This window comes from Nicotiana tabacum, chromosome 22 (genome assembly GCF_000715075.1).
Source record: "Nicotiana tabacum cultivar K326 chromosome 22, ASM71507v2, whole genome shotgun sequence".
Taxonomy (NCBI): Eukaryota; Viridiplantae; Streptophyta; class Magnoliopsida; order Solanales; family Solanaceae; genus Nicotiana; species Nicotiana tabacum.
Window position 1 is genome coordinate 97768331 of NC_134101.1, and position 22453 is coordinate 97790783.

General features: G+C 37.9%; 1 protein-coding gene across 3 annotated transcripts; it reads left to right on the forward strand.

Annotated features, from left to right (window-relative positions):
• The first annotated feature begins 646 nt into the window (after positions 1–646).
• Positions 647–22453, forward strand: LOC107798757 (uncharacterized). Of its 3 annotated transcripts, none has more exons than XM_075244035.1 (7): positions 647–925; positions 5841–5948; positions 6691–7119; positions 7201–7442; positions 7522–7724; positions 9549–9642; positions 22409–22453. In XM_075244035.1, exons 3-7 carry the CDS (start codon positions 6915–6917, stop codon positions 22436–22438), a joined length of 774 nt encoding a protein of 257 aa, XP_075100136.1. In that variant the 5' UTR covers positions 647–925; positions 5841–5948; positions 6691–6914; the 3' UTR covers positions 22439–22453. The 3 variants fall into 3 exon arrangements, with proteins under 3 accessions (XP_075100136.1, XP_016477278.1, XP_016477276.1); XM_016621792.2 differs by lacking the exon at positions 22409–22453 and adding an exon at positions 11929–12158; XM_016621790.2 differs by lacking the exon at positions 22409–22453 and adding an exon at positions 9923–11237.

Consider the following 22453-nt stretch of genomic DNA (forward strand, 5'->3'; position numbering starts at 1 on the left):
CATATTTCTCAATTTGTGGTTTACTAATAACAATTTTTGGTTGACGAAAAAAGGCGTCATTATAGATCTTACGTCTGCTTGGTTCGCAGGGTGTTATAACTCTGTAAAATGCTTGTACATACGTCTTATCCTACTATGTAAATACGTGTTTGAAGATTGCCAGCTTCTGCTTGACAGGTAATGCAAAGAACAACCCCTGCTCTTTTAGCTACCAGAAAATGTTGTCACTTGCCGTTGCTGACGTCGTTTTGTTTGCAATATTGCAGAAAACATGGACAACACAGTTCACTTTGTGTAACTTACTAGAATGTACATTTATATTTTTGTTCGCCGGTAAAATATATTGGTGTTGTAACTGATGTAAATAGTGGGTTGAAAGACTGACAGTAAATATGACCTCCTTTTTTGGCTTGAATTTGTTTTCTTCACTGAATCGAAAGAAATTTACTGCCATCCAAAGGATAATTCAAAAGGATTACTACACACTTAGTCCGAGAGACCATAATGTTTAACAAATCAACTCAAATATCTCAATACATAATAGATTAGAATGCAAGTTGTTCTATGTAGAAAGTAATTTATTTTCTTTATAAATTAATATAAGCTGCTACTTTAATCAAGTTTGGGCCCGGGGTCAGCACGGGCCATTCCCACTAGTAATAAGTAAAGAATCCATCTATCTCCCCCCTCCCACAAAACTCACAGTGTCGACACATCCAAATCTCTTTTCATTGGCTAACCCTAAATTCCCAAGTACCAAAATGGATTGCTAACCCAAAGTCCCAAATCCCCAAAATCCATTTGTTTTACTCGAAGGAGATGAAGAACAGAGGAATAATTTAAAGGCAGCGATTACAGGTGAGAAAAATATTTCAATCGCGAGAAATTTCGACCCAAAAGGCAATATGTGCGAAATCAACTTCAGGTAATTTTCTTTTCTAATTTGGGTATTTTCTTCTTTAATCGTTCTTTTTTTCTTTAAGCTTTATGGTGTGAGCAGTGTATATGATTTCTGGCTTTTTGTTGACGTTTTGAACCCAAATTATTTGGGTTTAAGTTTCATTTGGGTATGGCTAACGTGGGTCAAAATTTCTTTTGGTAAATATTGTGAGTTCTTCTCTGAACTAAATTTCTTTGGAAAGTTACGTTAAATTTCCTGTTGCATGAGCTATTAAGTTTGGGTCTAAGTTTGTTTTTATAGCTATGGCAGAATTATTTTCTTCAGTCTGCTATCCGATTGTAGTTTAATCTTGGCCATTGCTGATTTGATTTGTTGGGATGAAATTGGGGAGCAAATAAATCGAAACAGTAGAATTCAAAGAGAGGTCTATTTGTGAGTGTTTATTAGAAGCTGTAAATTTGGATATAAAATAGAGCCCTTTGAGGTTCTGTGGCTATAGGCAACAATTATTTTTAGTAATAAATCTTGGATTTCGATCCGAATAAAGAGCAGTTTGCCAATTGAGTTGTAGTTTGTAGAACTGTAGAATTATTTCCTTCCATGTCTGCTATTGTTGAGCTGTAGCTTGTAGAACTGTAGAAATCATTGAACTATAGAATTCTATGGCAAAATTAAGTAAATTGCTTTTTCCCAAGTCTAGTTTTCTCGAAACTAAATAGTAGTAGAATTGTTGAACAGCAGAACCTTTCTCGGGTGGTATCGATACTAATAGATAATTAAAAAATCGTTCACGGCTTATTCTGATTTTCTCTTTTATCATTTGTGGGGGAGGAACACAGGGGCATTTATGTGTAAACAAAAGGAGCTGAAGCATACTTCTGTTAGATGCATATCATATCTGGATATAAAAGACTTAATAATACCATTTGAGTCGAACATAGTAAGCACAATGATTTATCCCACAGTGGCAGTCATTTTCAATCTGCGGATGGAAATCTTAAAATTTTTGTGATCCAATTCTAATACTAATTCTTCTTTTAGAAGAAAAAGAAAAACACAACCCTTAGGTATGACCAATAGGTATGAACTGAAGTATCAGATGTAAGCATGATTCTAAGGGATAGATTCTGGAAACAATAAACATGTAAGCATCTGATCAAATACAAATGATGAACTAAAGTATCAGATAACAGGATGTTCTAAGTGACTAACAAAGACATAAAGTACGTGACAAAGCAAAATATTAGTTTTTCAGCTTTCAGAGAGGAGAGAGAATGAAGTTTAATTCAGAAAGAAACACTGAAGCTCTCTATTCATTTTGGACTTTTGATGAGTTAATTTTGTTTGTTGACTCCTGGAAGTACTATGCCTAGGGCATTAGTTGTACTAAACCTTTATAATTAAAGTTGATCCTTTGTTGAATGTTAAATTAATATGAACCTTGGTTTATTTTGGTTAATTTTGGTGATTTACTTTTGTCGTATAGGATTTTAATGGATTGTGCATATAAAAGTAGGATGATTCGCCTAAGATGGACGGATGAGTATATCCGTGGAGTGAATGATTTTCTTGATAAGGCATTTGAACGAGCTTCCCAAGGAAATGAAATATTATGCTCTTCCAAAAAATGTATTAATCGCTATTGGCATTATAGAAATGTGGTGGAGGATCACTTAGTTGTTAATGTCTTTGTTGATGGTTACACCAAATGGGTTTTCCATGGGGAAGGATTTTCCTGTAGAAATACACCTCATCAACGCAATGAGGTTGAAGGTTCTAACATGCGTATTGATATTGATGGATTACTTCATGATACATTTAGATATGTAAAAGGTGAGCCAGAGCAGGAAGAAGGGATGGGAGAAGCTTTATTTGAAGATGCTAAGAGATTTTTTAAATTATTAGAGGAAGGAAAACAAGAATTGTATCCGGGGTGTGAAAACTTCACTAAATTGAGTTTCACCATCCGGTTGTACTTGTTGAAATCGTTGCATGGATAGAGTAATGTGGCCTATTCAGACATGTTGGAGTTGTCAAAAGACTCATTTCCCTTTGCCCAACTGCCAGAGTCTTTCAACAAGGCTAGAAACATGATAAAAGATTTAGGTCTTCATTATGAAAAACTTCATGCATACCCTAATGATTGCATGCTATTTTTGAATGACAATATAAAGGCCGATAATTGCTCCGTTTGTAGGTTTTCCAGATGGAAAAGTGTTGGTAATGCCTTGACTAATAAAAGCTTTAAAATCCCTGCAAAGGTTTTAATGTAATTTCCCTTAAAACCTAGGCTTCAGAGGATTTTCATGTGTCTCGAAACAGCCGTTGCAATGAGATGGTATGCTAATGAATGACCCAGTAATGGGAATATGAGGCATCTTGCTGATAGAGAAGCTTGGAAGGATTTTGATTCTCTACACCTAGACTTCTCTAGAGACCCACGTAATGTTAGGTTGGGTCTTTCAAGTGATGGTTTCAACCTATTCCGAACCTTGAGCATTTCTCATAACACGCGGCCTATTATGTTAATGAACTATAATTTATCACCATGGATTTGCATGAAGCCAGAATATATCATGTTGTCAATGATCAAAGTCCATCATCTCCGGGAAATGATATAGATGTGTACTTACAACCACTTATGGCAGAATTGAAGGAACTATAGGAAACTGAAATAGAAACATATGATGCTGAAACAAACCAAACATTCTGAATGTGTGCAGTCTTATTATGGACAGTTGGTGATTTTCCAGCATTAGCAATGCTTTTAGGATGTAGCATAAAGGGGATATTGGCACGCCCCACTTGTAATTATGACACATACTCTCAACAGTCATAAGATGTGTTACTTGGGTCATCGAATATTTTTGCCTCTTGATCATCCATCGCGGAAAGATAAAGTCATTTGATGGTAGTGAGGAGCATAAACCTGCACCTACTCCTTTGACGGGTGCAGAAGTATTTGAAGAGCTGCTTGAATTCAACAATATCTTTGGTAAGGGCAAAAAAAAGACCTCGAGGTAACAAGGGTCACGGGAAAAAAGATCTATTGTTTTTTGAATTGTCATATTGGGCGCATAATAAGTTGAGGCACAATCTTGATGTGATGCACATTGAGAAAAACATATGTGACAGTTTATTTGGGACTTTATTGGAAATAGATAAAAAGTCAAAGGATCATATAAATTCTCGCTATGACTTACAAGGAATGGGGATACGAAAGGTGTTACAACCAAGAGAAGATGATGATGGAAGTGTAAGTTTGGCTAAATCTTGTTTCCACATGAAGGAAAATGAGAAAAGTTTATTTTGTACCGTTATAAAAAATGCCAAATTACCAAAAGGGTGTGCTTCGAATATTTCAAACCGCGTACATGTTAAGGAGATGAAAATATAAGGGTAAAGAGTAACGATGCTCATTTTATAATGCATTACTTGCTCCAGGTTTTTGTTAGAAAGGTTTTGCCCAAGAATGTCTCATTGGCCTTGATTAGGTTGGGCAATTTCTTTAGAGCCATATGTAGTAAGGTCATAAGGTGAAGTGATCTTGAAAAAATGCAGTATGAAATTGTTGAAATAACATGTGGGCTTGAAAAGATTTTTCATGCAATATTTTTCGACATAGTGCCACATTTGGCTATTCATTTGGTGAACGAAATTAAGCTTGGAGGTCCGGCTCATCTTCGTTGGATGTATTCCATTGAGAGGAACTTATGTAAGTACAAAGCATTTGTTCGTAATTGATCTTGTCCAGAAGCATCAATAGCAGAGGGGTTTTTGTCTAAAAAGTGCTTGCGTTTTTGTTCACGATACCTCCATGATGGAGTGAAGACAAGATTCAGTACATACCCAACTACGGAGGATGAGTGCCTTCAAAATTTGTCACCTATATTTCCTATGATAGGCCATCCAATTGGAAGCAAGAAGAAAAAGAATACTTTTCTCATGTACCTACAATTATGTTTTGAAGCACATCGGTATGCTCTGTTCAATACTGGAGATGAACAAGTGGAAAAGGCAAGGCATCATAATCGGGAGTTCAACAATTGGTTTGCAGTGAAAATTAAAAATATTGAAGTGCCCGATTATTTAAGATGGCTAGCTAAACAGCCTAATACGATCGCCAAAAGATATGCTGCATATTTCATTAATAGATACCGATTTCATACCATCGAGCGAGATTCCCGATGCAAGACTCAGAATAGTGGAGTGACTTTATCGGCAACAACCGATAGCTTTGGTAGCTGTAGGGACCAACATTTCATCGATGGTGAGGTTATCTATTATGGAGCTATTCAGAATATCATTGAGATTGATTATTGTAGTTGTTTTAGCATTTAACTATTTAGATGTGATTGGTTTCGTAATGAAATAGATGAATATGAGTTAACACGTGTGTACTTTAAGAAATTATGTAGTATAGATGATCCTTTTGTATTGGCATCACAAGTTTATCAAGTTTTTTATGTGGAGAATCCAGTTGAGAAAGATTTTTATTATGCAAGGAATGGAGTCCCTGTTGATTTGTTATGATTTAGAGAAAGAGAATTGCCCCAATATTGAAGACGCATTTTGGAGGGAGCCTAATGATGACATTGGTTCCTTAAGTGGATTAGTTGATGTTGACGTTGGATGGTCAAGAGATGATGTACCCGTTGATGTTGTTGATATTCCATCTAATGCACAACATTCACATGATACAATTATAGAAACATCGGAAGAGGAGGATGAGTTTGATGATACTTATTGGGACTGGATGGAATCGGATGATTAAAGAAAAACTTCTGAAATTCTTTTAAATATATTTTGTTTTGAGTGAGTTGTAATATGTTTTTATGAATATTTTGTAATTACTCTTGTTTATATCTTTTTAATAATATTTTATTTGTTTTTCCTTTAGCATTTTACTGACATGCACTGACATGCTTCAATTTTGCAGGATTTGAGATCTTGTGATATTTTTGCAGTTGTTGATGAGGTTAATATACATCTTACTAAGTAATTGTTGATTACAACCAGTCGAGGCTTGAATTGGTAGAGAATTGAGGTATTGATAATGCTTTCTCCTAACCAGTAAAACTATAGAATAAGTTTTATAACATTTGTCATGTTAAATTCTTGTCGTTCTTTTACTCTCTGTTAATACATTATGTCTTTCTTTTAGTTTGCATATCAAAAACCTGCTAATGATTTAGTTTGCCATTTGATATGTTAGGCAGCAGCCTTGAACAAATGAAATTCTTGGTGAAATGAAGTAGCAGAATTTGTAGTGATTTTTGAATCCTTTTGATAGTTAGGTAGAGGCCTGGAAAATATGAAATTCTTGCTGTATTAAAGTAGCAGAACTTGTAATTTAAAACTTTTTTCATAGAAGTGTGCAAAGCATTATAGAGTGGTGAGTCATTTGGAGTGAATACTCTGTACAATTTGAAAAAAAAAAACAATTTTTACTTCTCTGAACATTGGAGGAGAAAAACTAGAAATTAGTCCAGATTCTTTACTTCTCCAGTAATTGACTCACTGTTTGTCGCTTAAGGAAGCTATAGTCCAGATTCTTTTTAACATCCAAAACACCTTCCATTGCCTTGACCACCATTGACATTGAAGGCCTCTTCGTGTAGTCACCTTGTAAACACCAGGAAGCAATCTCCTTGTTTGGTATAGCAAGCATTTACTTTCTGGAAATTTACTTTCTATTTAGTATAGTTCTGTTAATGTATATATATATATTTGGTCTTCCTGTTAAAGCTTTACTAACCTGTCTTTTACGCATTTTTTGAACTTGACAGGAATTTAAATAGTCATGAATCAGGAAGAGCACTCAAGTAAAAAATAAAAAAGTTAAAAACTGCATTGCTCACTTACATCTTTGCGAAACCAAAAGGTTTCGTCATTGAAAACAAAAAGAATTGTTCAAGGTTCAGGGTCATATGACAAGCATCAGCTAAATCTAGTTGGCAAACAGCTTCCACAATTAGGAGCTCAAGTGCAAGAACAGTTGTTGCAACTGCCTATGCGTTCTACTTCTCCTTCAACACAAACAATACACGAGGAAGTACAACAACTGCCACCACACTCTACCTCTCTTGCATCACAAGCAGTGCGTGAAAATTTGCAGCAACTGCCATTGGATTCTACCACTCGTACTTCACAAACGATACAGGAACAATTTGAGGATTCTATCAATCATGAAACAAATGAACAACTCGAGGAACAAGGCAAGAATATAAAGATTTCAATCGTCAAATCAACTAACAATTGTGACTTTTGGTGATTATCCTTGCTTTATATTATTGCAGGTCCTTCTTCCGAAAAAAAAAGAAAAAGAGGCAAAACTCAGATGTCAGGCGTGCACGGAAGGAAAGAACGTAAACAAGTTGTGTTAAATGAGACGAATCAACCCATAGGTCATACTGACGAAGTTGTAAAAGAGTTGGGTAGCTTCCTCGGCACATTGGCAAGGAATGCAACATTTTGTCCTCTTAATGTGTTTAATTGGAGGAAACTTGAAACAAAAGAAGATATGTGGAAATATGTCAAGGTTTGAAGTAGGCAATATTCAATAGGCGTGGATGATATTTCATATTTTTTACACTAACCTAACTGCACCCAATTTGTAGGAAAAATATGACATTCCTGAAGTCGCAGAAGTATGGGGTTTTAAATCAATTCAGAATGCTTGGAGAAAGTATAAGAATAAGTTAATGAAAGAATATTTTGAAGCCTATGAAAATGACGAGCTTCGAATGGAGAAAAGGCCGATTGATGTTCCGGAGTCTCAATTTAGGGAACTTATAAATATTGGAACTCTGATTCCTACAAGGTAAAACTGAATATCTTTCGATGATTCGCAGAAAATGTCTGATTTTCATTTAATTATAAATCATCTTATTAGGGAAAATCTATTTGACTTTGCAATAATAAAGTATTCCTCATGTTTATTTCTATATGAGTGCTGCTGAATGTTAGTTAACAATGCTACACTTAAAGTGCCAGCGCTACATAAAAGCTTTTCAATTTACAATTTCATTCATTGTCAATCTTTTTGTCACAACGGTGTTCGCAAAGTCATTTTACTGTAGTGAAATATCCAATAGCATTGGCCTAGAAAATGCAGGTCAATAACTTCAGGAAAAGTATGGTGGAGGAGTGTTCCCCATCCTTTATATCTGGGCTATTGGATTGTTGTTTGTTCAAATCCCTTTTGCCCTGATCCCCCTTCTTTGTCTTGTTCAAATCCCTAAAGGTATGTTCTTATCTTCAAAAGTTCTGCGCAAGTGAACTGCTTTCACAGGTCATCATAGGTCTATTTCTTATTCTTTTCGCCTTGAATTTGGAGTTTATCCCCAAAAATGTGAAACATCATTTCATAAAAGTCATCATTTTTATAACAGGTGGGGATCAGTAACTTATATTATAACTGTTTGTGAGGGATATTCTTAAAAGGTAACGAGTATTATTTATTAAGTTTTAGTGTCAATGGGGATTCTAATCTAGATACCGGGACAATGATTGAAATTAGAGGTGGCCTCTTTTTCTACTCTCCCACTCTTTTTTAAAATGATGCAATTTTCTCACAGTTTATATGAAATCCAAATACTCTTTGACCTCGACTGGATCTGCTGGTACATTTTGTTAATTGTGTGGCCTTCTTCTTTCTGTTATCTGTGTCTCCTGTGTTTTCGCTGAATTTATAGTGTATCAACAAAGTGTAGTACGATGTGGGATTTGTCTGATTCACGTCATTTTAGATTTGTACTTGTCTGGGAAGAAGAAATCTCCTGCATTTTGTCCTGTCTTGATCACTTGATTCTATTGAACGAATAAATTCAAAGAACCTGCTATAGGCGTAGTTATGTAGATTGGCAATCCTTGCCTATTCATTTTATCAGCTTTCAGAGGTAAAATATTAATCTTTGTCGGGGATTATCATACTCTCACATGTTTCATGAGACATATAGTCCATCAGGGCTTTGCATTGTCTCTTAGAATGGATATTTTGTTAGGGGGGGGATATAGTTTCACTGTGATCCCTGTTAACATTGGTTGCTGATTAGTTTCATAAAGCTCAAATTCAATGTCCTCATGTTTTTCACCTTGAGATGATAACTGTGAGAAAGTCATAGTTGCCTTGAGTTAGAAGTAGGAAGAATCAAGAGCTCTTTTAATTAGTGATGCTAGCATACTTATTAGAATGTACTAGACATAGTAAGAAGTCATTGTGGTAGTACATATGAACTTGAGTTAGAAAAGCTTGCGTATAAGCATGTTTTGTGTAACTTTATGGCAGAAGGTGTCTTAGGTATCAAATTAAAGTATGCTTCATAGATACAACCCATCCCCTTCCCCAAGAAAGATGAAGAAAAACAGAAAAATAGGGAGCTCCTCACCCTCTTTGAACAGAAAGAGCTCTGAAGAGCATAGACAACAGTTAAAATTTATCACCAGTCTGCTACACCAATCCAAGTACTTTTAAGTTATAAGTGCAACTAATTGTATAAAACGTATATTTGAATAAGATAGAATGCTAATATTGATGTCTATACTACAAAGAAAGTAACTCTAGCATCATAATCTTAATTTGGTTAACTGCCAGCTTATTGACTTGGTCCATTCGCTAAAATTTCATCGACTCATTTGTTTGCAGAAATTGTCCAAAACCAAAAACCAATATGAAGAATCACAGAAAGTTGAGATATCCACACACTGCTGGCATAACAAGTTTTGCTCTAATCCGCGAGGTTTGATATTTTTCTGTCATTGATCTTTTAAATATGAACTTGCTAACTTCAATCTAAAATAATTTTTATACAACTTTTTATGTAACCAGAAAAAAAGAAGTAAACTTCCGAAGCTCTATCAAGTAAGGACATCTTTGTGGCTACAAGAAAAAGAAAACTTGATCGAGTATTTAAGGCCTCGTATGCGGATACACTTAATAAAATTGTACGAAGTTTCTAATTTAAAGTTTGTTGATATCATTTAACTGTTCTTAATTATTGACTCAATTTGATCCTGTAGGCTGAAATGGAAAGAGTACAATCAACGCAAGAAAGTGAATATGGCAGTCAATCAGTTGACGCATTTGCATCAGTTATGGGACCTGAGCATCCAGGTCGCCTAAGATTGTATGGACGTGGGGTTACCAAGACTGTCTTAAAAAGAAAAATGGGAGATTTTGGACCCTTTTTAAGTTCTACTGATGAGATGATGCAGCAAAAATGGAAAAAATGGAAGAAATGATGCAGCAAAGAATGCATGAAAAGTTCAACACAAAAAAATGCTATGGAACTAGAAGTTGCAGTTAACGTCATTTCACAACTTAAGCGTCTGAATTTAGGATTACGGGTTGATCCTAACATGCTAGTTAGTAAGCTGAAATGGAAATAGTACAATCAACACAAGAAAGTGAATATGACAGTCAATTAGTTGACGCATTTGCATCAGTTGTGGGACCTGAGCATCCAGGTCACCTAAGATTGTATGGACGTGGGGTTACTAAGACTGCCTTAAAAAGAAAAGTGGGAGATTTTGGACCCTTTTTAAGTTCTATTGATGAGATAATGCAGCAAAAATGGAGGAAATGGAATAAAGGATGTATCAAAGAATATAGGAAAAGTTCAACACACAAAAAGATGCTATGGAACTAGAAGTTGCAGTTAACGTAGGCGACTTGGATGCTCAGATCCCATAACTGATGCAAAATGCGCCAACTGATTGACTGCCATATTCACATTTTTGTGTTGATTGTACGCTTTCCATTTCAACTTACTAACTAGCATGTTAGGATCAACCCGTAATCCTGGATTCAGACGCTTAAGTTGTGAAATGACGTTAACTGCAACTTTTAGTTCCATAGCATCTTTTTGTGCGTTGAACTTTTGCTGTATCCTGTCCTCCATTTTTGCTGCATCATCTCATCAGTAGAACTTAAAAAGGGTCCAAAATCTCCCACTTTTCTTTTTAAGGCAGTCTTGGTAACCCCATGTCCATACAATCTTAGGCGATCCGGATGCTCAAGTCCCATAGCTGATGCAAATGCGTCAACTGATTGACTGCCATATTCACTTTCTTGTGTTGATTGTACTCTCCTTCTTCTACCACTGCTTTCTCTCAACTCACTATTTTTCTTAGAGGGAAGTTAGTAAGCTGTTGAAGTTTGATTAGTCTACTCATTTTTTATTCTGCTTTTGGCCCTTTGTCGCATTGTAATTCTGTGGTTGACTTTTCTACTTTATTACTATGATGAATATCCTTTTTCTATTGCTTTGCGGGATCTCGTTGTTGTATAATTTTTTAATAAAGTGGTGCAGCAGATCGAGTGTTGCGTTCTTGAGTTTCGTGCTCTTCCTCTTATCTTGCTTGTTAATAATTATGAGATGCCATGTGAGGTTTTTTTTTTTGTTAAAAAACTATTAGTGCTCCATGTGGCCTTATTTCATTTCCACTTGGGCTTCCTTTAAAATAATTTGATTTCTGATTTGGAAACTGGGTTTGTCAAGTGTACACTCTTTGAGGTTTTCTGTACTATGAGGGTGGGGTTAATTGGACGAGATGTTGGTAAATAATTATATCTGGATATTCTTGGAGAATAATTGATATGAAAGAATTAATGAATTTGCTGCTACGTGATGAATATTGCTGCTTGGAAAGTAACTGTCAGCGTAATACAGAAACTGGGGTGTTCTAGGTGCTTTTCCTTTGATTTTTTGTTGAACATTGTCAGCGCAATATAGAAATTGGCAGATCTATATTTATTTTGGTGATTTTTCTCCTTGTTTCCAGAATATGCTTATAGACTTATTTATTCAGTTTTTTCGTCTTTCTTCAGTTGCTTTTAGTGGTTGTGGCTGAATGCATAAATTTAGAAGTCTGGTTTAATGATTTGGATTTGCTATTGAACTTTGGCTTCTTCATTTGTATCAACTTGTTTCTTTTCAAAATGCTTTATGCTTGAGTTTTTCATGGACCATACCCACTTCTAAAAAACCAACCCTTGAAGGCAACTTTATTTATCTCCTTTGTAGGTGGAGCAAATGGAGATGGAGACTGTCACGACCTAATTTCTCCTATAGGTCGTGATGGCGCCTAACGCTATCGCTACGCAAGCCAACAGTGAATTAACCACATGATTGTTGAATTTTAATATTTATAAAATAGTTGTTTTTAAATTAGTGCATAAATATGAAGTAAAAATTAAACAAGGTGAGAGATACTAATTTTTAAGAGCAATAGAGATAAGTAAAATAACCCAAAACCTCCATGTGTCTACTAGCATAAATCTCCAAGACCTGGTGTCACAAGTGTATGAGCTACTAGTAGAATATACAAAAGAATACTACACTACTGTCTGAAGTGAAATAGATAGAAAATAAAAGCAAAAGAAAGACTTCGGCTGCTGTAGAACGGGCTCGGAAAATAGCTCACTGTTAAGTCTCGTAGTCATCAAGGATGTGCGCTGGACTAATATCCAGATGCAGTTGCCTCAGATCCTGCACGATTAGTGTAAAAGTGTAGCGTGAGTACATAAATAACATGTACCCAGTAAGTATCCAGTCTAACCTCGAATAAGTAGTGACGAGGGGTCGACTTCGACACTTACTATGGGCTAACAATAAAAATACCGAAATTATAATTAAGCATGGGCTATACAAATACAACTGAAAACTCAATAACATGAAATAAATAGTCCATTCTTTCACTAATAGTAAATCTCAATTAATTTCTAGCATTTAACAAATTAATCTCTCAAGCCAATGAAAAAATATCGATTATAATTAGGCTTCAAGATTTACTACGCACGAATTATGTCGAGGTCGTACGACCCGATCCAATATACAAATATATATTGTGCATTGTTGAGTGTCGAACAATACGAACCATAGATGCATTTATTCTATTACTGAGGCGTTCGGCCCGTTCCACAAGAAGGGAAAATGCTTTATAAACAACCGATTCAAAGACTATTAAGAGGCTAATATTCAAGAAAACATCAATTCTCATTAACGATCAAGTAACCCTTCCAAAACTCAAGTAAATGAAATTTGACCCTTTACACTCCCTTTATAATGTTTCGATATGATTTAAGCATTTAAATTAGCAAGTAGGGTGCAAATATCGCAAGTATCACATGATTTGGGTCTTAAATTACTCGGACATAAACATAATTAGTAGCTACATACGGACTCTCATCACCTCGTACGTACGTAGCCCCCACAAATAGAAGCACATACTAAATTAATTTACCTATGGGGTTAATTCCCTCTTACAAGGTTAGAAAAGAGACTTACCTCGTCTCAAGTTTACTTCCCGGTCCAAAATTGTGCTTTGAACCTTCAATTCGATGTCAAACGACTCGAAACTAGTCAAATGCTATATAAAATAGTCAGTACATGTTCAAAAGTTCATATCCTAACTACTAAAGTGATTACCCAACCCCAATCGGAGAATTCCTAAAATTTACCCCCGGGCCCACGTGCCCAGATTACGAAAAATTTCGAAGAAAGTTGTTACCCATAACCTCATAAACTCAAGTATATGATTTTTACCCCATTCCATAGTCATTTTTGTGGTTAAATTCCATTTTTAACAAAACCATAGGTTTTACTCAAAAATCCCATAAATCCCAACATTTTCCATGTTAAATCTACTTATGATTCGCGTATTTAGCTAAAGAATCAATAGGGATCACTTAACTCTTGATGTTGATGGAACCTCTCTAAAAAATGCTCTCAAAATCGTCCAAGACCAAGTGGGAAATGAGGGAAATAAAGTTAAGTCTCGCATTAAAAGCAGGTGTCGCAAATGCGATAAAATCTTCACAAATGTAAAGCTGAGTCCCCTACTGTCAAGGTCGCAAATACGACCAAATATTCGCAAATGCGAAGGCAAGCTGGTCGCAAAAGCGACTGAAAATCTCGCAGATACAAGTCCTGCCTTGGCTAGGCTTCTTCGCAATTGCGAAGCCTTTCTCGCAAATGCGAGGTTTGCAAATGCGAACCAAATTCTCGCATTTGCGATACCTGAGACACTAGCAAAGAAAAACCAGAAAACTGAAGTCTTCTCATCCATCCGAACACATCTGAAACTCACCCGAGCCCTTAGGGCTCCACACCAAATATCCATACAAATCTAAAAACATCATACGAACTCGCTTGCGTGTAATATCTAAAATCATGAATCGGACGCCAAAACGCATGGATTAACTCATGAAACTCAAAACTTTTAAAAACACATCCGCATGTCCGATTCCTATCAAATCACGTCCGATTGACCTCAAATTTTACACACAAGTCCTAAATGACATTAATGACCTACTCCAACTTCCGGAATCGGAATCCGAACCCAATATAAAAAAGTCCACCCTCAGTCAAACTTTCCAAAAACCTTTCAATTTCCAACTTTCGCCAAATGACCCCGAAACGACGTACAGACCTCTAATCTACATCCGGACGCGCTCCTAAGTCTAGAATCACCATACAGAGCTATTCCCAGGATCCCATACGGACATCTATAATGTAAAAATCCACTGCAATCCAAACTTATAAAATTTACCAAAATGCCAACTTTCACTATTAGCCATCGAAACGCTCCCGGGTCATCCAAAACCCGTTCCAAGCATATGCCCAAGTCCGAAATCACCATATGAACCTATTGGAACCGTCAAATCCCGATTCTGAGGTTGTTTACTCAAAATGTTGGCCGAAGTCAAACTTAGCCTTTTAAAGCCAACTTAAGGAACCAAGTGATCCAATTTCAACCCGAACTCTTTCAAATCCCGAACTAACCATTCCGGCAAGTTATAAAACAGTAAAAGTACGTACGGGGAGTCTTATTTAGGGGAACAAGGTTCTAGAAAGTAAAACGATCGGGTTGGTCGTTACATCCTCCAGCTCTTAAACAAACGTTCGTCCACGAACGTGTCTAGAGTCTTACCTGGAGTGCTGAATAAGTGTGGATATCTATTCCGCATGTCCTCCTCGGTCTCCCAAGTCGCCTCCTCGACTGGTTGGCCTCTCCATTGAACTTTTACCGCATAAATCTTCTTGGATCTCAACTGTCTATCCTGCCTATCAACAATGGCAACTAACTCCTCCTTTAACCCATGCTCTCATCTAGCTGAACCGTGCTGAAGTCCAACACATGTGACAAGTCGGCATGATAGCTCCGGAGCATAGATACGTGGAAAACCGGATGAACTCCTGATAGACTGGGAGGCAAAGCAAGCTCATAAGTAACCTCCCCAACTCGTCTCAATACTTCAAATGTGCCTTTAAATCTTGGGCTCAACTTGCCATTCTTCTCGAACCTCATGATCCCCTTCATCGGCGAGACCTTCAAGAGAACCTTTTTGCCCACCATAAATGTTAAATCACGCGTCTTCTGATCCGCGTAACTCTTCTGTCTGGACTGTGCTGTACGAAGTCGCTCTTGAATTAAATTTACCTTCTCCAAAGCATCCTTAACCAAATCAGTACCATATAACTTGGTCTCGCTAGGCTCAAACTATCCGATGGGAGAACGACATCACCAACCATATAAAGCCTCAAACGGAGCCATCTCGATGCTGGACTGGTAATTGTTATTGTAAGAAAACTCGGCCAAAGGCAAGAATCGATCCAACTGCCCTCCAAAGTCAATCACATATGCTCTGAGCATATCCTCCAAAAATATGAATTATCCGCTCCGATTGCCCGTCGGTCTGTGGATGAAAGGTTGTGCTGAGCTCTACACGGGTCCCTAACTCACTATGTACTGCCCTGCAGAAATACGAAGTAAACTGAGGGCCTCTATTTGATATGATGGAAACAGACATACCATGCGACCGAACTATCTCCTGAATATAAATATGGGCCAACCTCTCTGAAGTATACATAATCATAACCGGAATGAAGTGTGCCGACTTGGCCAACCTATCGACAATGACCCAAACTTCATCAAACTTCTGCAAGGTCCGCAACAACCCAACTACGAAGTACATAATAATGCGCTCCCACTTCCACTCAGGTATAGTCATCTGTTGGAGTAGGCCACCTAACCTCTGGTGCTCGTACTTAACCTGTTGGCAATTTAAACACCTCGCAACATACTCAAGTATGTCCTTCTTCATCCGCCGCCACCAATAATGTTGCCTCAGGTCGGGATACATATTCGTAGCACCTAGATGAATGGAATACCGAGAACTGTGTGCTTTCTCTAGAATCCAATTCCTCAAGCCTTCGACATTAGGAACGCATAGGCGACCATGGAGTCGCAGAATACCATCCTCACCGATAGTAACCTCCTTGGCACCACCCTGTAGTACCGTCTCCCTGAGAACCAACAAGTGCAGATCATCAAACTGTCGCCTTGATCTGATCCAATAGTGAAGATTGGGCAACGACGCATGCAAGAACTCGACTAGGCTCTGAAATATCCAACCTCACAAGTCTGTTAGCCAATGACTTAATGTCCAAAGCTAATGGCCTCTCCTCTGCTGAAATAAATGCCAAGCTACCCATACTCTCCGCCTTCCTGCTCAAGGTATCCGCAACTACATTTGCCTTACTCGGATGATAAAGAATGGTAATATCATAATCCTTCAGTAACTCAAGCCACCTGCGCTGCCTCAAATTGAGATCCCTCTACTTGAACAAATGCTGCAAGCTGCGATGATCGGTGTAAACCTCACAGGACACCCCATAAAGATAATGCCTCCAGATCTTAAGAGCATGAACTAATGCGACTAACTCTAAATCATGCATAGGGTAATTCTTATCATCGATCTACAGCTGACGTGAAACACATGCAATAACGCGCCCCTCCTACATCAACACACAACCTAAACCGATGCGTGAAGCGTCGCAATACACAGTATACATCCCCGAATGTGAAGGCATACTAGAACAGATGCCGTAGTCAGTTGTCTTGAGCTTCTGGAAGCCCGCCTCACAATCATTGTACCAACGAAACAAAGCACCCTTCTAGGTCAATTTGGTCAAAGGTGTTGCAATAGTTGAGAAGCCCTCCACAAACCGGCGATAATAACCTGCTAACCCCAAGAAGCTCCTGATCTCAGTCGCCGTAGTAGGACGAGGCCAACTCTGAACTGCCTCAATCTTCTTGCGATCCACCTTAATACCCTCGCTTGATACAACATGCCCCAAGAATGCTACAGAATCTAGCCAAAACTCACACTTGGAGAACTTAGCATATAACTTCTGTTCCCGCAAGGCCTGCAGCACCACACCCAAATGTTGCTCGTGTTCCTTCATGCTACGCGAGTAGATCAAAATGTCATCAATGAAGACAATGATGAACGTATCAATATATGGCCTGAACACCCTGTTAATCAAATCAATAAACGTCGCTGGGGTGTTAGTCAGACCGAAGGACATCACTAGAAACTCATAATGGTCATATCTAGTCTGGAAAGCAGTCTTTGGAACAACTGAATCCCGAATCTTCAACTGATGGTACCTCGATCTCAAGTCGATCTTAGAGAACACCCTGACACCCTGCAATTGGTCAAACAAATCATCAATCCAAGGTAGCGGGTACTTGTTCTTAATGGTAACTTTTTTCAATTGGCGGTAATCAATGCACATCCACATAGTTCTATCTTTCTTCTTCACATAACACTGTTGCACCCCAAGGTGATACACTTGGTCTGGCGAACCCCTTTTCTAGCAACTCCTCAAGTTGTTCCGTCAACTCTTTCGGAAGCCATGCGGTACGGTGAGATAGATGTAGGACGGGTACCTGGAGCCAAGTCAATACAAAAATTGATATCACGATCTGGTGGCATACCTAGATGATTAGAAGGAAATACATAAGAGAACTTCCGGACTACAGGCACTAACTCATTTGCCAGAGTCTTTACAATAGTGTCCCGGACATAAGCTAGATAAGCCAAATAACCCTTCTCGACCATCTATCGAGCCTTCATAAAAGAGATGATCCGACTAGGTGTGCTGACAGAAGAACCCTTCCCCTCCAATCTAGGCAACTCTGGCATCGCCAAGGTAGCAATCTTGGCATGGCAATCGAGGATGGAATGACACGAAGATAACCAGTACATGCCCAGGATAACCTCAAAGTCGGTCCTATCAAGCAGCAGAAGATCCGCTCTAGTCTCATAACCACATAATGTAACAATGCAGGACCGATAGACCCAATCCACAACAATAGAATCGCCCACCAGAGTGGACACATAAACAGGAGTACCCAAGGACTCTCAAGGAACATCCAGGAAATGAGCAAACAAAGATGACACATATGAATAAGTGGACTTTGGATCAAATAATACCTAAGCATCCCTATCGCAGACAGAAATAATACTTGTGATCATGACATCTGAGGCCAGTACATCTGGTCTGGCCGGAAAAAGTATAGAATCTAGCTGGAGCGCCACCTGGCTGACCTCCACATGCCTGGCCTCCAACTTTAGGACGACCCTTACCCACCTGCCTTCCGCCTTTGGGCGGCTGGACGGCTGGTGCGGCTACTGGTGCTGTAATCATAGGCTGAGAACCCTGCTGCACTGCCTTTCACCGAAGCTTTTGGGGCAGAACCTCCGCACGTGGCTAAAGTCCCCGCACTCGAAACAACCTCTCGATACGAAGGACTGCTGACCTGAAGTCTGACCCTGATGGCCTGAATGCCCACTAGTGGAACCCTGAATAATTGGTGGGCAGTAGGAACTCTCTGGCACGACGCTCAAATAAGGTCGAACTGTAGCACCCTAAGGAGGCGGTGATGCTGGATATGTGGGCCTGCTAGGTTAACCTCTTCCCCCAGATGGAGCACCACTAAACCCTCTAAAATAACAAAATCACTTATCCCGCAACATCTGCTCTCGGCCCCGCTGACGATAACCCTCAATCCTCTGAGATATCTCCACAACCAACTAGTAAGAAGTCCCCATCTCAACCTCTCAGGCTATAGTGCCTGAATACCAGAGTGCAACCCCGCAACAAACCTCCGTACCCTCTCCACCTCAATAGGAAGTATCATAAGTGCATGGCGAGACAACTTAGAGAATCTCGCCTCATAATGGGTCACTGACCCTGCTGGAACTGCTCAAACTGAAACCCCGACTCTTCCCTCTAGGAGGGTGGAATATGCCTATCCAAGAAAAAGCGTGTAAACTGATTGCAAGTTAAGGGAGGAGAATCATGCTTTGAACCCTCAATTCGGTGCCAAATGACTCGAAACTAGTCAAAGGTTATATAAAATAGTCAATACATGTTCAAAAGTTCATATCCCAAGTGATTACCCAACCCCAATTGGAGAATTCATAAAATTCACCCCGGGCCCATGTGCCCGGATTCCAGAAATTTTTGAAGAAAGTTATTACCCATAAATTCATGAACTCAAATATATGATTTTTACCCAATTCCATAATCATTTTCGTGGTTATATCCCATTTTTAATGAAACCCTAGGTTTTACTCAAAAATCCCATAAATCCCAACATTTTCCATGTTAAATCTACTTATGATTCGAGTATTTAACTAAAGAATCAGTAGGGATCACTTACCTTTTGATGTTGATAGAATCTCTCCAAAAAATGCTCTCAAAATTGTAAGCACGTGATTTTTGCCCTATATGAGAATTACTCCCAAAAATTCAAAAATAAAATAATTTTGCTTGGTGTGCAATTTTTGTGATATTTTATGATATTTTGAATAATTATTTGTATGTTTGTCTATGCATGTTTATTTGTTAAATTATTAAAAAATCAAAAATATGTCGCATTTCGCATGTATGATTTAATTATACAATTGTTAGTAACTAAGTTTGTTTCACAAAAAAATAAAAATTACAAAAATAGGCATCGTTTGCATTTTTAGCATTTAAGGTCCAAATATACAATTTTATGCTTAATTATTACTTAATTGCGCGTTAATTGTTATTGGGAGTTAATATGCGCTTTTATAACTTAATTTAGTTCTTAAATAATAGTTTAAGTATTTTTATAATTTAGTTTTAGAAAAATAAAAGAAGAAAAGAGAGCGAAAATATAAAGAAAGTCGGAATTGGGCCTCTTCTTCAATTTCAAGCCTCAGGCCCAAAAAATGGCCCAATCTTCCCAAACGACCCAGTCCATTTCGAACTAGGTCGACCCAGTCCATAACCCAACATCCTATCATTTTTCATTTTTACCAAACAAAATAAAACAAAAAAAAGAAGAAGAAAAAACCCTAAAAAAAGACCTAAGTCATCCGCCCCCCCCCACTTTTGCTTCTTCTTCTCCAAGTTTCTCCAAAGCTTATCCATGGCTTCCCCCTTAAGCTCCAGCAGCTTCGTCTCCTTCGACACAAGCGCACACACCACCAAGAAGCTCATCTTCTCCATGTCAAGCTCAAAAGGCTCGTCCATGGCTGCATCTTCGTCGTCGACCCATCGCCATGGCCATAACGCCATGTTTGTTGCTTCTTCTTGCTGCCTCTACGTCGTCCATGGCTTCCCGAACTGCTGCTCCATTTTTTTTCCATAACTGTCGAACGCAATAGCAGTAGACGACCAGCTGCTTCCTCCGTCGTAGTTGTCGTTGCTGCTGCTCGAACTTGCTTCAACTGTGCACGGTTGCTGTCCCTTCTCCTCCGAGTTGCTGCTTCTCCGCCATGGATGAGCACGCACAGGTGCGTCGACCAGCTCTACTGTGAAACGATGCTTCTTCTCCCCGTCGTCCTCCTCGACGGACTGCTGCTGCCATGGTTGTCGTTGCTGCTGCTATCACTGCTTGGACGCCACTGCTGGGTCGCCGCTGCTGGGTCGTCGCCGCTGCTGCCTCGTCGCGGCAGTTGCTTCAGCTGCCCCCGACGCTGCCGCGCTGCCGCCTCACCTCCGTCCTCTTCACTTCGGCCTCGCGTACACGGATGGGTTTTGGTCGATGTCGTCGTCGTTGGTTGGTCGTTGTTCGTCGTTTCAATCCGGTTGGTAGATTTTGAATTTTATTTTTTGTCCGTACCTTGTTTTGATATTCTCGAATCTAAAAACGGCAAATGTTTGTTTTGTTCATGTCTATGGTTAGATATTTGATTTTTTGTTTTGTTCATGTTCATATGTTTTGTTAAGTTAATTTTCAGATTTCAAATGGAAATTTAATTAGTGATTTTTCATGTTTATTTCATGTTTGTTTTGTTGTTTAGGTAAAAGTTGTTAGTCTAATGTTGGTGAGATACAAATTGAAGTTTAATTAATTGTTTCTTCAATTTGTTTCATGTGTTTATGTATTTTTAGAAATTGTTAATATTGTTAAGTTCAAGTTTAAGTTCATAATTGTTTCTTCGTCGATCTTGTTATTTGTCTAAAAACGAATTTAGTTGTGTTGAAGGAAATATATTGATTTAATCGTTTGAATCCGTCATGCTTGTTGTTTAATATAGATTTCATTCATGTTCATACTTTGTTTGTTTGATCTTGAATCCGAAATTTGTGTAGCTTGATTTCTTGTTTACCATTTATGATTATTTCTTGAAATTGTCTCATAATCTTGTTTAAAGTTTAATATAGAAATTGTTTGTTGTAATGTTGTTAGAGCTAATCTTAAGTTCAATATTATTGAATTTAGAAATCTAAATATACTTGTTTGATTGTTGTTGTTGTTGAATCCGAAAATAGGTTTGTTGTTGCTAAAAATATTGTTCAAACAAATTTTAGTTGTTCTTTGTTGTTCAATTTGTGTTCATGTGATATTGTTGTTATGATGTTCATCCGTGTTCATATTGTTGTTTGAATTTAGGTAAAAATTGGTCATATTGGCTATATTTTGGTTGAGTGTGATTAATTGATGTGTTATAGCTGATGGGGTAGTTTGGTAATTTGCAGTACGTTCAGGGGTAGTTTGGTAATTTCAGTAAGGTCGGAGGGGTAGTTTAGGAATTGTACATTTTGTAATTTTTTATGTAAAGCATGGGGGACAAAATGAAATGGGGTGGGTTGTGATATAATTGTTTAATATAAAGGGGGACAAGACAAAATTTAGTGGGGAGAATCTTGTATTTGTTTATGTTAGGCATGAGGGACAAAATATAATGGGGTGGTGTGATATGTTTATTTAATGTAATGGGGATGAGTGGAAAGATAATGGGTTTGGTAGAGAAAAAGTATTGATTTTAATTGATTGAAAGATTTATGGGATGGGTTATATAGAGGAAGTCTTGAAAAAGAAAAGAATACACAGATACGAGAAGACAGACAGAAGAGAAAAAACAAGAGAGAGAAACAAATCTGAAAATAAGAGAGAGAAAAGGGCTGAACATTTAAGAGAGAGAAAATTCCGAAAAATATTTAAACTTTCAAAAATAAAAAAAAAAACTAAAAAAAAATCTTCTGCTTTCTTTCATTGTTTGAAATCAGAATTAATTGTTGTTTCATCAAAGCTTGAAGCTTTTATTTTGTTTTGGGATTACTACTCCACCAGTCTGTTACTGGGTTGTTACTGTTGCTGGGCTGTTGCTGTGTTGTACTGTTATTACTGCTGCTGATTCTCATCTTCATTTTCTTTTGCTTCCAATATCAGGTACACAACTGTAATTTTGGCCTTTTGTAAGCTGAAAGTGTAGAA

Coding starts and splice junctions, on each gene's coding strand:
- LOC107798757 (XM_016621790.2), top strand. CDS start 6,915: ATGCGTTCTACTTCTCCTTCAACACAAACAATACACGAGGAAGTACAA. Junction 7,725..9,548: donor GGAACTCTGATTCCTACAAG/GTAAAACTGAAT, acceptor ATTTGTTTGCAG/AAATTGTCCAAAACCAAAAA. Junction 9,643..9,922: donor GTTTTGCTCTAATCCGCGAG/GTTTGATATTTT, acceptor TTGATCCTGTAG/GCTGAAATGGAAAGAGTACA.